The sequence below is a fragment of the Pygoscelis adeliae genome, unplaced genomic scaffold, assembly GCF_000699105.1.
Source record: "Pygoscelis adeliae isolate BGI_AS28 unplaced genomic scaffold, ASM69910v1 Scaffold34, whole genome shotgun sequence".
Taxonomy (NCBI): domain Eukaryota; kingdom Metazoa; phylum Chordata; class Aves; order Sphenisciformes; family Spheniscidae; genus Pygoscelis; species Pygoscelis adeliae.
This window is the reverse complement of record NW_008824658.1, coordinates 4,857,817-4,873,321: the sequence shown is the minus strand read 5'-3', so window position 1 is coordinate 4,873,321 and position 15,505 is coordinate 4,857,817. Positions and strand designations below refer to the sequence as shown.

General features: G+C 41.8%; 1 protein-coding gene across 6 annotated transcripts in view; it reads right to left on the bottom strand.

Moving 5' to 3' along the window:
- Nucleotides 1-511: 511 nt before the first annotated feature.
- The window catches only part of LOC103915778 (core histone macro-H2A.1), a 39,142-nt gene continuing 24,148 nt past the window's right edge, over nucleotides 512-15,505 (bottom strand). For 3 of the 6 annotated variants that reach the window (XM_009322703.1, XM_009322704.1, XM_009322707.1), the window contains exons 5-8: nucleotides 14,792-14,891; nucleotides 9,233-9,322; nucleotides 5,859-6,033; nucleotides 512-1,251 (exon numbers count right to left, since the gene is read on the bottom strand). In XM_009322703.1, coding sequence (XP_009320978.1) covers nucleotides 1,086-1,251; nucleotides 5,859-6,033; nucleotides 9,233-9,322; nucleotides 14,792-14,891 — 531 coding nt within the window. In that variant the 3' untranslated portion in view covers nucleotides 512-1,085. Of the gene's footprint in view, nucleotides 1,252-5,858; nucleotides 6,034-9,232; nucleotides 9,323-13,208; nucleotides 13,300-14,791; nucleotides 14,892-15,505 lie in introns of those variants that run through there. The other 3 variants (XM_009322705.1, XM_009322706.1, XM_009322708.1) reach the window with 2 other exon arrangements.

Below are 15,505 nucleotides of genomic sequence, written 5' to 3'. Positions count from 1 at the left end.
GTGCAATAGCTTTTGAACGTGTAACCTCTTCTTTCGCAAAGTACAAAAACAAGTGACTTCCGTAAAGGTTTATGTTGGTATGGATTTCAGCTGTGCAAATGATATGGCAACCAATACGAACCAGGCTCATAAATATTTGGAAAAAAATACAAAATGGCTTCAAACAGTCCGATATTAAATGACTGGAACTAGTTCAAAAAAAAATCCTAGGCCTTGCTTGATCTAAAAGGCTTCAACCTCCCAAACCAAAGAGCCAATTAAGTCAGATCCTGAACGGGAAGATCTGAGGCACCAACGGCAAAGTCCGAACGCTCGCTGGAAAAAGATCCGATTGCGAGTGTCGCTGGGCACGCACGCGTCCAGCCAGCACAGGCAAGAGGCCCAGCACCTCCAAACACGCTGCCAGGCCACTGGTTCAGATCTGGTGTTTTATCATCCCTCTCACAGCTAACTGCTCAGAATTTAGAAAATGAAGGCTTACGGGAAAAATTAATTCAAGTACACCAACAGCAACAGTTCAAACATTTTACTAAATCAATTCACACAATTTCAAAATTGTAAATATAATTAAGGACAACAGGGTTTCTGTATTTTTTCTTCCAGATTTATCATTAAGACAATAAACAAACACAAATCGGGTTTATAGCATCTGTTCTTTTAAAAAATGAAAGGAACGCCACTCGATGTATTGATAAAGCACCACAACACAGTTACAAAATAGGGTCGGCCTGTTTCTTTCACAAGTAAAAGACTACATACTCCTAACGGCTTTCTGCTTCAATCCATACTTCATTAAAATAAAACTATAAAATCTCCTAGATTACACTAAGTTCAGACGATGCCTGGTATACAGTGCATTAACAGCAGTAATGCCAACTATCAGTGCCAACAGAAAACATTTCAGAAAGTAAAACCAAAACAAACAAAAAAACCCCCCGAAACAAAACGAAAACCCAACAAAAACCCCACCTTTATTCCCCTAGATGAGCAAAATTTAAAATAAGGGGTGCTCTGCTTCACAATGAGTTAAGGATTTGGGGAGGCCGATGGGCAGAAGAGGGGGCTGGTACTGTAGCTTTCTAGGCTTAGTTGGCATCTAGTTTGGCCATTTCCTGCACGTATATCCCTATACTCTCACTGTCAAAGAGCACGAAGTACACCGTCTTGATTGAAGAGGACATTGTTGACACAAAATAGCTGGAGATGGCTTTCAGGATCAGCTGAGCAGCCGTTTGCTTTGGGAAGCCGTTTCTAGAAGGAGAGACAAACAAAGGAAGAAAATCAAGACTTGCTGAACAAGCTTTTGATGGTACAACCTCGCAGGGAACGCTCCGTCCTTTCTCTGCTCCGTCCTTTCTCTACCGCCGCACGGTAAATAAAGCGACAAAGCCAGTGTTTACAGTCTGAATTAGGAGCCCCAAACTCGGTTGTTTAGGCAAGACTTAGAATGTTCAAACAGAAGAAAAGCATTCCCAAAATACAAATGCAGAGTCCACACACATTAATGGGTTGAACCTTGCAGTATCTGATGGGTCAATTATTCTCATTTAACAGACAAGTAAACCAACGGCCAGTCAGCCCGAAGCGTTCAGGAAAGCAGCATATACATTAGAAGTTGCAGAGTCAAACCCCTCCTGAAAGCAAACCGACCATTAAAGAAAAATAAAAAGGGATAGAGAACTTGATGTAGAAAACGAAGCATGAAAAGACACAAAGTACAAAACGGTTTTACCACTATTAACGGTTAATAACACAGCACAAAATTTTAAAAGTTACTTGTACAGCCTTGCTGCAGGCTGACAAGGAAGAGAGAATGAGTTCTAGTAGTCTGGTAGTGAGAAACAACGCTGGCGACACCCTCACCATTTCAAACGTGGCAGAAAAAGTGAAGCGGGCTGAGTGAAGGTGAGCAAGTCTGCTCTCCTGGGCCACAGGGGGCCTCGTCCAGACGGGGTCAGTCTAACTTCACCGGGCTTGGGAAGCCAAAGTAGCTGTGTCAGGGCTGAGGACAGACTTAAGGGACTTGAAGGCTTTTCTAAGCCAACCTCAGCAACACTTCCAACGCTCCTTACATCCTTTTTAGTTACAGGCTGATTCAATGTAAGTGCAGTCCTAAGAAAAACATCTTGAAAGGCATCTGCTTGGTATCAGCCGGAGAGATTTGAAAACCAGAGGCCTTTCTACTCCTCTAGTAATGCCTAAGGAAGAGGCTCCCGCCTCCTTCTTCTGGAGAAGCCACAGACAGAACAGAACCAACCTTGCTGCTTTCTCAGATGACAAAACTGTGCACGACTGAATTTCAAAGCTCAGTGCCTGATCTGGGAACCCTTCTTACAAGCTTTTTCATGTTTTTATCTAGCAGCCCTTGTCTGAAAGTTTCATCTAATCTTAAAACAGGTCAAGCACAAGTAGAACGGACTGAACAAAGCCATGACCTGAACTGAGAGTTTTACAGGTCATGGCAAACTCCTGAAATCACACCTGGTAACTACTGCGCATGTGGCCTAAGCTTTGCTGCGGTATTACTCATGAAGTACTGCTACCCACCCGGGCTGTGGTTTCGCCCTAGCCAAGGTCTGAGCGCTCCCCGGGCCGCAGTGAAGTGCGCTGCGGGAATCGGTCTGAAGGTGATGGCCCATGATCACTCTGTTACGAGTGGGACCCAAACAGAATTCGAAAGAGCCCGTTGAACATCACCTGGTTGCCGGACACGCACTTACAGATACACAATGGTCAATACTCCCTGTTATAAAGTGTGCACTATTAACACTACTAATAATTTACAGATTACACAGATGTGGCTGAGTTTCTCAGGAGCTTCCTCAGCAATTCGAAGAAGCTGGGCTAAATTCACCTCTGGCACTACCAGGTGCAACATCACTTAGCATTTGCTCGCTGAAGCACCAAACTCCGATAGCAACACGCTGTTGTACTCTCCCTCTCATGCCAAGCTGCAAGACGCAAAACGAGAAAGGCAACGGCCGGTGTCATGGCCCGCTTACTGCACGTTACCTTCCCACAAAATATACTCCGAGAGCAATTCTGTGGCAGCGCTGCCTGTAATGTCGTATCATACACGCTGCCCGAAGATAATGCTTGGGATATTTCAGAAATGATGACACGAAATAGCTCATGCTGTTTCTTTCTTTTCTGAAAATGCCCAATTTTTTCTTTTACTGAAGAAGAAAAAAAAAAGGAAAAAGCCTTGTGAAAAAAACCTTGTACTCTTCCAAAGTCAAATGAGCTGGTGAGGGAGAATCAGCTGTGTGACAAGTTAATCAACTGAGAGCATAGTTTTGACATGGGAGCTACTTCCTACTGTCACCTTACATACAGAAAAAGACACAGACTCAGCATGCCTCCACTTCTCACCACCTGTTAGTTACTTATGAATGCTGCATCCTGGCACAGACTGAACAGATCTTTGAGGAATTTTGCTCCTGAGCAGGAATTGTCACGCAGGCCAGCATCAAAATCAGGGTACACGCCGTTTCTGAATTGCTCACAGGGGACTCTGAAGTCGTACGACTTCCCCTCCAGTAGCGTTCCAGCAAGGCGGTCACAACAGGGCAAATCAAAGGAGAGCAGCCTGGTCAAAGGGAGGCACGCACAAAGGGAAGCCGATTAAAAGAAATTGTTTGGGACCGCTCTCCCCAAAGAAAGGAAAGAGACAGAGGAGAAAAATCAGAAGAAAGGTGCTGACCCAATGGCCATGTGTGGGCTGCAAGGAACAGAAGCCTCTTGCGTCGATCTACTGCTCTGAGTTAAATTCTTGTGACAAGGCGGTTTGAGACTTTAACCAAGCTAGTGTCAATTCAGATCAGAGTCAGAGCCTCAGAATGAAATCCCTACTCCGAGGACGATTTTATGTTCAATCCCTAACTTTCCTTTCCCTGTTCTCCTGCTGGCCGTACCAGACTGAACTCCAGGCTACCCCCGCACAGCACCCAACTTGTGCCTTCCACAAGTTGGCTGTAGCTGAGCATCTGGCCCACTGAATGCTACAAGTATGCGATTTTATTTCCCGCCGTGATTTATTTGAACTGCCCTCATGTAATCCCATTCCTCAACTATAAAAGAGAATGAAACTGTTTATGTGGGTTTATTGGGTGATGTCTGCTTGACAGATGTCTGTACTAGAATAGCTAGACACATGTGGTGTCTTTGGCATTTGTTGTCTTTAAAAGCTTTACTTTTTTTTTTTAAATGCTTCTGACTTCATAAAAATAAGTAAAGAGTATTGTCAGAATATATTACGTTCTCTCCAAAATTAATTTATGCTTTAATATCTCTAATTAAGAGAAAAAAGGGAAAATACACAACCTCATACATTTCTCAAGGCCTGTTGATTCCTCTCCATCTTTTAAAAGCACCGCTTCAGCTGGCTTGAGTGAAAATGACGTGTCTATGCCAAGCCGAGAACTTAGCCACAGATCTTGCCTGTCAGTAACCAGATTTCGTAACAGAATGTGAATCTCATGATTATTCAGGGTTTCACCACCTTCCAGCACCAATCGACTACTTCGCAACACGGGTGGGGAATGGCTCTTTGCTGGGAGCTATCCAGAAGAGAAAGGGCTCTGTGGAAGGCACTTTGCAGAGTCTCGCTTTAGGCACCTACACAACCAATTCCATCGTCGCTCTGCAGTCCACGGAGGAATACAGTCTCTCCTAAAAAGCAATTCACAGCTTCTCGTTGTGCTGACTAGCCTGTGAACCTGACAGCTAATTCAACAGGTTAGTATGAACCCTCCGCTATACTTCTCTATCATTCCACAAAGTTTGCTCATGTTACCTCCTTAAAATGACACCCACGCAACTTAACCTTATTTGGAGCTTTGTCTGATGCAAGTCGCTTAAATTTATTATCCTAGTGAAACTTCTATTTCTTTATTGTTATTCACCCAAAAGCTCAAGCAGCACTTCCTGCCCTAACCCACAGACTATGCAGGAATTAATCTAGTGTTGCAACGCGGCACAATGGGAAGAATATTCTTGCTGTGCCTCAGCCAACTTCTTTCATGGCAAATTCAAAAGGGGCAGTTGTTCAGGGTTAAATACACAACCGTGTAATTCAGCCTAGATTTGGCCCTTGGTCTTCACACTGAGCCACCCTTAGGGGCCAAGTATTCCAAGCCCCCCTCCCCACCCCAAACCCAAGAGCCTCAGACGAAAAGCGTAGTCCGTATTTAGACTCTAAGAACGTGATCCAACTTTCAAAGGCACCGAGCATCCTGTACAAAGCCAAAGGACCTTAACTTTAGACTTTGGCTTTCAAAAACCTGGGCAAAGGCTTTTAAGGCTTTTTTTTTTTTCTGAAAGAGTCCTGTGATGTAAACTGCATGGAATTCAGCTTACGATTTTGGGTGAAAGTTTGAAGTGACTCTGCAAATCCTGAGAATCGAGGCACTTCAGGTCTGCTGCTTAAACGAACGCTAAGCCCTGTCTTCTGGCCATCCTAAGACATGTATTCCGTAAGCTTAATTAATTATGCACTAAAACTAAGTGTAATAGATCCCTTTTCTTCATGTTCTCCTCCACATCCCCATTTTATATGGACAAATTGATAGTCTGAAAAAAGTATTTTAATATCTTCTTAAAAAGTTCATTTTATGCTCTTTAACCTATTTGCATGATTCTGCAGGGATCACTACCAGACTGCCAAGTTGAACAGGAGAACACATGCACAGCTTGAACGAACCGAGAAGAAACATTTCATTCGGGGAACTGATCGAAACGAACAAGAATAAAGTCAGCATTGTAGCACTGGGTTTTGTACCTGAGAAGGGACTGGAACATATGAGATGGCACTTAGAAAACGTGACCTATTTGGCATCGGGTTTGTGTAACAGCCTTACCTGCCACTGCCAATTGAAGGAAATGCAATTGATTTCAGCTTCTTTTCATCAGCCAGAGCCAAGCAGTTCTTCACCGTCTTTTCCAGCAGCTCCTCACATTTGTCCGAGCCCCAACCTGGGCTATTACAGTGGATCACAAATTTTGCAGGCAATCCATGGCCAGCACTGACAACAGCTAGTAAGAACCGAAAGTGAAACATAATTGCTTTCCTCTCCTTAGGATTAAAAGAGTGCATATGTGATTAAAATAACAAACAATTGACAGACATTCCTTTAGCCCCTGTGAATGTTTTAGATTACAAATCACACAGCCTTAAAATATAACAACATGATTACAGAGACTTTGTATTTTCCATTTCCAGCTGCACTTTGCTGTGGTAATTTATAAATCATAGCTATAATCGAGCTTATTTTAGAGAGAGCAAGAATTCATGGCTGACATCAAAGGAAACACATTTATATTGGAGATTGTGCAAACTTGTGTAACTTGTAAGGAGAAAGGCAAGTAATCTGTTAGAATGTAAACCTGTTCAAGGGGTGATCTTGCTTTGGTTCAGTTTATTGCAGAGCTACAGTGAGCATCAGGATGCTGGACAGTCACACAGAATTATGACTTGTGTGACCTTCAGCTACTCCTGATAAATACAGTTTGTTTAGCTAGCTTCTGCTCACCCTGCAGCCCAAACTGGATCAGTTCAGAGCTATCAGTGCTCTGCAAACTGGTAAGGAAGGCTAGAAAAGAGGTGAATTGGGATTTTTGCTTCATTTCCAGCTTTGTTTCTGAGTAACTGTCAAGAAGGCCTTTTGTGTGATTTCAAGACTTTGGGCCTGGTCTTACTTGAGGTTTTTTTTGTGTACTGGTCATCCAAGACCACTTAAACAACGCTGGGTTTAGTTTCTCTCTTTCATCCGTCCTTGGCAGACGGTTGGAGAGGATGCGTTTATAGACTCAAAGTTTGATTCACGCTGTTTATATACCAACAGGCAAGGCCTTGTACGTACAAAGAAACGGAGAAGAATTTTTACCATGCTAAATGTGTATTATCACCACGATACTATCACGGACATGTGGGGACTAAGAGGATGCAGCACAGCCTGCCGACAAACGAGGGACAGCCAGGGATTCTCCAGACAAGAGGCCTTCTCTCAGCAGGAGAACACATTCTGGGTTCACCACTTCCCACCACAGAGCAACAACAGACTGTGCTCTGCCTGCCAGAAAACAGGATAAGAGGATCGCTGCCATTTCTGAACCCACAGGTCTGTGGTTGCAATTAAAAACTTGTAACTTTGGTTTGTTAAAAAAAGAAAAAAAAAGGAAAAAAAAGGGAAGAAAAGCACCCTAATCACCAGCTGAGGGAAGAAAAACAGCTAGTTGAAATCTCACAAGAGCCACTGAACCTTCATAAAGAGTCAGCGCCCTAACACGCACGCTTTGGGATATAATCACACGTGGCCACAAAAGTGTAGGTATAAAATGGCAGCTTATGTCTTCAAAAACAATAATAAAAATACCAATAATTTAAAAAAAAAAAAAAAAAGGTTGGTAAAGGTGCTTAGAGGCCAGAAATCCTCTACTCCATTCTGGAATGTTTATGAGGCATTTTGTTATTTAAGTATAGTAGACATAACTCTTGGAGCACATTCATCACATATGGATACTATCCTGTAGCTGCTGCAGGGAAGAGAAAATAGACTTTGCCATATGGCATTCTGACCGGAGGTTAACCAGAAGAGTACATTTTGAAGGACAATGGAAGCACAAGCATTTATGTTCTTACGGGTTTGTAGATTCTCAACATGTTGAATAGTCAGTTTTAGGCAATGCTAATTTGTCATAATGTGCAACTAAAACGTTGGCAGATTCAGAATACATCACAAATCCAAGAAAAATCTATTAAAAGCAGCTGACATTTCTCTAGTCAGATGTGAAATGTGGATAAGATCTTCATCCCGAAAGAATACAATAACGTATTGGTACGCATCACCAACTTCAATATTTCTCAGGGAGTGTTTTCTAGGGTAATCATTAATTAACTCATTAGGATTCTGTTGAGGACAACTGTTAATTACCAAGAGCAGTTGTCCCTTACTTCAAATGCAACTACTCTGAAAGGGGAAGTTATGCTTTTGCTGTAGAAACAGAAAGAGAGAACCATGGACACGTTCTGTGCTAGTTACAATTATATTCCAGGTAAGGGTCCTGGTTATCGGTAGATTAAAGGGATACCCATATAATCGAGAAATCTGAAAACTGGATATCCGTATGATTGAGAAATTGATGTGTACCAATTCTTCTCTAGAGTCCTCCAACAAGTCCCTAACAGCCAGTTTCTGCCTGCGTAGCGTAGAGCTCCCCACGGGGTAAGACTGCCAAGCAGCCCTCAGATCTGAGGGATGCACCGATGGCTGAGAAAAAAAATAATCTTTTCTCTCCAACTTGCAACCTATTTGTGAGCAGTTTGGTCTGGGCTGATAAAGAATACTGTACAGAAGTAAGCAAAAAAAAAAAGTAGTGAGTAAATGATTCTACATATTTTTGCAGAACAAGAATTCCAAGCAGAACTTGTTAAAAATTTTAAAAAGGGAAGGAAAAAAGTATTAAGCACCAGAAGTAAACAGTTGTAATTTTTCCTGTCAGAGCTGAAGTCTTACATCTCCCCTTCAGCTTCAGTCAGAATTCGTTTACAAAACTGCACCCACTATATTTATTTTTATAGCATAAACACAGATGGCAGAATCAGCCTTCTATATGAACAACATGTATCAGCAATTTCACAGATGGTGTAAAATTATATATCGTCATTACCAAACTTTATTACTCATATAGTAGATTTTTCTCAGATATTACATAAATTTTGATAACTAGGCATCAAAAAGTCATAAGCTTTTATAGTGATGATTTTGGCACTGATTAAACAAAGTACCCGAGCAGATGCTTAACTTTAAGCACGTGCTTAAGTTCAGTGAAAGTCAGCGGCACTTCAGCAAAGCAGATGTTTAACAGAGCGGGACTCAACTGTTCTGAAAAATAAGCTTCTAATTAATTGCTTTTCTGAACTGTGCCCTTAATAACCAACATTCATTGTGCACGCGTGTACCTGTGAATAGACGGATGTTACTTGTAATATGACATCCCTGCACCATTTCCCAGATGCTTTGGTAAAGGTTACTTAAGATGCAACGTGTGTATTTTAACTTTGGAGAATACAAATGTCACGTAACCCATAGAAGCTGCCTGCAGACAGCGTGAGCCCAAGGGGTGTGCCAGAACCAGCCTGGCTGGCTGACAGACCGCCATGAAGACTGCCGCAGACAGCGAAGCCAGCGCCCGCCGCCTTTTGTCTGCAGGTTTCCGAAGCGCAGAGCCTCACCTCCGGCTATGTCCAACGGCCCGTTCTTTTTGCGAAGCTCAATGACAGCTTCCACAAACTCCTTGCCGCCTTTCTTTTCCAAAGTGCTCCCTGAACAGAGAATTGTTATTTTACTCCTCTGATCCCAGGTTTCCACAGCAGACATATGACTCATCATTATTTTTTATTACATCACTCTAGAGTTTTCTGCCCAAACGTTTTTTGGGGACTGCAAAGTAAGATCTAAACCTTTTGGGACTTCAGAATTAGCTAGTCATTAAAAACAACAACAACAACAACAAAAAGAAAAAACCAAAAAAGACAACCCTAACAACCCAAAAACCTCGCATCGGTATCCCTTGCTAACATTCTCAGACTCCGCTTTTAAAGTCAAAACATCTGACATGACATCCCTACCTCCTTCCTTATCACGAGCATCTGTCAGTGTGAAATGTTCCAGAAGAATGCCCTAGCTCAAGAGTGGTTGAAGGGTCATCATTCCTTCCCCTAAGGTTCATTTCCCCTCTCTCTTACAAATTGTTTTAAAGAGCCATTTGCCACAATAAGAATTTGAAACTCACCTGATCTTGGTCCCTGACCCCAACAGGTGGCACCAGGAATGAAACAGTCTCGTGAGTGCAGCGGGCTGCTTTACTTGGTAACTGCCCAGCTTGTTGAGCCACCTTTAACCAAGAGGAAGAGCCTCAGAAATAAGGAGAATCTCTAAGGAACACATTCCTCCAATGAACTTCTCTAACTACAGCTAAGGAGCTGGACAAAGTCATTCTGGGAGGAGAAGAGCTGTGCAGTGTTTCAGGGCAACCAAAAGGTATGCTGTTTACAAAGGCAGTCCATCACTAAATGGTTTAGATCTTATTTTGCAGCTCTAGTTTTAAATATTAATATTAAAAAAAACAGCCCAAGAAAGCATTTTCCTAACTACATAAGCATCCCACATAATTTTGCACTGTGCACATTAATTATAAAGATAGATAAGTAAAAAGCAGTGATATCATAAAGGCTCCGATTTGAGATATTACTTCAAAAACTGATTTCCAAAAATTCAGAACTAGGATCTCTAAAGATCTAGACATTTATTTGGTGAAACCCCTTCCTTCCACTGATGAAGAAAGAAAAAATGCATTTTCTGATGGAAGTGCACATACTGTATGCTCGAGGAAGCAGAGCCCCTCCTCCAAGATTCAGTTTACTGAATAGTAAGCTCACTCTAAGAACTAAGAGGACTGCAAGATGCTTCGGTTTTGACACCATTGCTAAATTTCTTCCAAAACGAAGGCTAAAAGTTGAAAACAATGCATTTGTGTGTTCATTCAAAAACTGACTCTGTGACCCTGCCTCTATTTTGCTATTGGCAGTTTACCGCTTTTGGGGTACAAAAGCCGAGGACAATTAAAAAAATGTATGCCTTCTCTTTTGCTTTTTTCATAACCAATTCACAGTGGGTGTTTGCCAAAAGCTGGATTGCAAGGGCAGACTGTGTAGGTCAGAGTGGAATTTGCTCTTTGTGCTCATTTAAGCTTTTTTATATAAATACTTTGGTCTTAAGTTTATTCAAACTCCTCACTAAGAAGTTTCTGACACTCAGTTACCTATCCCTGTGCAACTGAGTGGAAGGCAACATCTTACAAATCTCTTAGAAAAGACGGTCCCGGCTTTCTTCGCAGCAGCGAGGTGCCTCAGGAGAGCGCGCTGGGAAAGGAGACCCGCCCCAGAAGCGAGGGGCTTGGAAACGCGCCGCCCTTCAGAGGCGGCGACAGGCCAGCCAGCAGGACACGCAGCGCCCTTGGCTGAGCCAGTCTAGCGGACCTGGCTGACAGCAGGGTCTTACAAAACCTCTCTGACAGAGAAGGGATGGGGAGGGAAAGAAACAGTCTTCCATTCTAGTTATATTCTTGTTGTATGTACTTCCGTATCATTCCTATTTATATTTGTATATACTCCAGTTATGTTCCCCTTGAGTCCATGAACTCGGATCAGTCCTAAAACCCACGACATTCGTAATCCTTAATTTCTCTTGTTTCAAGGGGAAACATAATTAAGCCTTGTGCAGAACCTAGGAACAGAAAAGATCTATTAAGTAGGTCATTTCTTTGCCATTGCAAAGCTGTTGTACATTTAATGGAATTTAGCCTGGTTTGGTTTAATTCAATCCAGAAGGATCAGCTTTTTCCCTTCTTCTGGGAATTAATTTGTAATTAAAAGCAATGAACAACCCCGTCAGTTTATTCCACTGAGCTCTCTTCTTGCAGATCTGGTACAAAGAAGAGCAAAAGTAGTATTTGGTATGAATCAGTGAGGTTTTCTGCATTTACTCCTCAATTACGTTCTTCTTCTGGTTAATAGGGTTTATATTGAAATTATATTTCAGAACTATGTTGTAAATCAACTTCATCTGGGAAAGGACATACTGTATTTAACCATTTTCCACTACATTAGCAAGTTTCTTGATGGAAGTCTTGCTTCACAGCTTCAAGGTTAGTAGCTTATTTGCTCACAGGCATAAATATGTGTCACTCCCATGAGAATAAGATCATTATCTCATGCTTTCCCAGCAGGCATTGGTATCAGTGTTGAAAACAGCGTTAGCAGAAATTTAGGCTCTAAAATTCTCAGGATAAGCCCCCAGTACATTTAAATTGTTAGGGAAAAAAACAACAAAAATTTAAAAAAAAAAAAATTTAGATGGGTAAAAGTTAATCATTGGAAGCTAAGCATTTGTGCACTTCTATTCTTTCTTACAGCAGTCAGAGGCAGCAGGAACCTACGCTAAGGAATGAGCAGTGCAGCTTCGAGAGACAATTTTCTTTGTAGGGTAGCAAAGCATTTCTTTGTCAAAGGACAGGAGACAAGCACATTAGCTAAATGAGTCTGACAGACTTCAGAAGCGTATTCTTCAGCTACAGGGTATTATGACACTTTTATTTTAATGTCTCTGCATAATGTTTAGCCAGCCAAGTCACAGCTGTTCCTGCTCCAACAGGCTATACAGAGCTACGTTCGCCTCCGCGTTACTCGGCAAGTAGCCCCTTCACAAAAAGCAGGTGGCGTGGGGCACGCCAGCTCTGCAGCAGGACGCGCGTCCCTCCGAGCCAGCACTGAAACAGGGCCTCGGGCGTGGAGGGAGACCATTCGCATAGCGATGACGCGGTTAAGATGAGAGGCTGGGACCACGTGACTTTGTTTTTAAGCGTGGTGGGTCATCACCCTCACCAGTAACTTCTGCATTCAGCCCAAATTCCGATTTGCCTCCTCAAATTACCAAGGCAGTGCAGTTTAAAGTACCGCTACCTTTTTACGAAATCCTTCAAAATACTGTACGCAGAGAGGGGTGTTACTGAGATAATTCGTGTCCCCTGAGCAACCCTTAAGACGTCTGTCACGTTTTCTATCATGCCTTCTCCCATCGGTGTAGTTTAGATGACCGACTGCCTGAAAAACGTATGTAACGTCACTAGCCGTGTGCTTGTGGGCGTGAGGACCGTTGAGCAGGGCTACAAAGGTAATCAGTCCGTAAGGTAAAACATGGAAAAACTAACCAATCTGAAGAGTTCAGAAAATACAGATGGGCTAGATCCAGCGTGTCAGATGTGAACATCTGAAACTTGGCATGGAGAGGGGGTACTGGAACTGGTTAGAAATCTAAAGATCAAGACTCAAACCGTATTCAAAACGGGCATTTAACATGTCAAACAAACAATGCGGTAGTTCTTTTTCTTTGGTCACGTGCCTGCATTGAACGTACTGTTCCTGCACCTCAAATTTTGGCGGTGCGTTCTATTGTTACTTCTCAAAGTCTGATTTGGTGATAAAAATCGGAAATGCCTACTGAGTTTGCAATTATTAATTTCTTTTTATTATCAGTCAGGACTGCTGGAAGTGAGAAATGAATGCAAATCTGCATAGCTACAACAAGCTTGTGGCTGCTGATTGACCATGCACACACATACAAACTCCGCAGCACTGAACTTTCCATTACCTACTTCACCACCGGTGTAGAAGTCAGAGTTTGTCGGGTGAACGACAGCATCACTGTCGATCGTGGCAATGTCAGCCTGTACAACTTGCAACTACAACAGGTAAACAGATGTATATCAACCACGTTGGACAGAGACCCAGCACAGGCTCTACATTTACACATGTACCAACGTCCATATTTTCCTACCTTTACATCTCCAAACCTTGCGCCAAAGGAGTATGCTGAGTTGTGTGTGCAGGTGTGTGTAGAGAAAGGGGTGTAGGGAACAGGAGGAGGAATATTGAGTATGACATGATCAAATAAATGTTAAAATGACAAGTCAGAGCAATCACATGAGATAATTTCCAAAGTTTTAAAATCAGCTAATACCCCATTTCACTTTGCAGAAACCTAGAACAACCAGTTCCCCACAGAGCATGACACTAAAATATGGAATCTGTTTAAAAAAAGAAATTCAGGATCATCAAGCCAAACAAAATAACTAGTTTCTCCATTTTGTCAGCATCAATAAGCTGACAGGCACTAATCTTCATTTTGTTCCTAAAAATGACAGTCTCCTTCATATGGAGGAAACCATGTATTTGCAGACAGGGTTGTACTGAATTTGCTTTAAAAAATATAAATGATCGATCTTACATTTTAAAGGTAAGGCATGTTTTCTAATTGTGTGTTGGAATGGCTGAGACGCTTGTAAAAATACACCTATTTCTGAGAAAGGCGGATTTAAAAATTAGCCTTCTTAAATCTTTTTCTTGTTAAATTACTTGTGTACATTCCCATAGGAAATGCCGTAGTAGAAGAATTACGGGTTGTATTCCATTAAGGAAGTTTAAAAAAAAGACAGCAGCAGCTGTAATCAAATAAGAAGGGAATGCAGTACCTAATGCATGAAAGTTAATTTTTCTTTTACTTTTCTGACGAACAGACTCCTGTTGAAGAAGGATTTTTTTATTTTTTTAAATTTTTTGTTTTCCAATCTGGAGCAAGATAGAAGCTCTGAAAGCAACACACCGTCTACGACAGCATCTACAGGTTCATTGTTGGTATAATACCAGTATTTGTTTTCAGCTGAATGTGGAAGTGACAGGGAGTAATTGAAGCATAGTGGAAACAAATTATTTGACTGAATTAAACATGAAATCAAGGCAGGAAAGATTGAGGGACAGTTAATTATTTAATCATTCCTCTTTAAAAATTTTTTGCCTACTCTGAGTATCAGAAAAAAACCCGAGATTGCAGTTAGAATGGAGAAACTGCTTATTTTGAAAACAACCTGACAAAAAAGTATTTTAGTCCTCAAAGTATCCAAATAAGAAACCCCCCAAAATAGCTAACAGTCACATATGATCATTATGGAAAAGAATTTAAATGCTTTGTTTTAACTGAAATCAACTTGAAGACTAGCAATAGCTGCAAGTATTCAGATTTGGTGGACAAGTATTTTGAATATAGTTCTTCAACAAAACAGAACCTGCAAGATTTGAATTTCTGCTCTCATTAAATGTATGAAGCCCTAGAGAGTAAATTCTGGGTTCCATAATTTCCATGTGACCGTTAGTTGTGTCAACCCATGCCCCATTTACCTAGGTCATCTTTAAGGTCAATGTCAGCATTGGTAGGATTGATAATGGCCTCCACCTCGAAGCCGGCTAAATTACTGATTTCACTGTGAATAAGGTTCAGCTGAAAAGAAAAGCATGAGGTGGGAAATAACAGGACAGCTGGGAAATCACAGAGAAGCTGCAGAAAAGTGAGCTTTGCAACACAGATGGAGATAGCATCACTGCAAACAAATATGCAAAATAAAAGGCAGGTCATAAAGGAGGGTTATTATCCAAAAAAAATTCAAACACAAGACTCAAACATTGTTCACACTGGGAGGACATGAACGGACCTACTAACAAGCTCCGTTCTGGCTTTATGCTGACCGCTATGTGGGGTTCTTATTTTGGCATAGTACGAGGGTATTTGTTTCTCATTTCTTAAGCATCAATTACAGGAACATCCTGTGACCGTTCAGCACTGAAACCGCATGAAAGATGCTGCTCCTCCTTCTTTAAGCCAGCAAACATAAGCATATCTTTGAGAAAGCACACGCTTGTCTCCAGCGACTCCTCCATCCTAACCAGGGGACACGTTTCTTTCTCCGTCCTTATTAGCGGTCACCATATTCTGTATTGCAGGCACTTCGGTTTTCATTTGCACAGTCCCGCTGCCTTTGTGAACGGCTGGTGAAGTGCTGTAAGCAGGCACTATTACGTGCTTATTGCTTCTAGTTTTTATTTTATTTGCTTTAC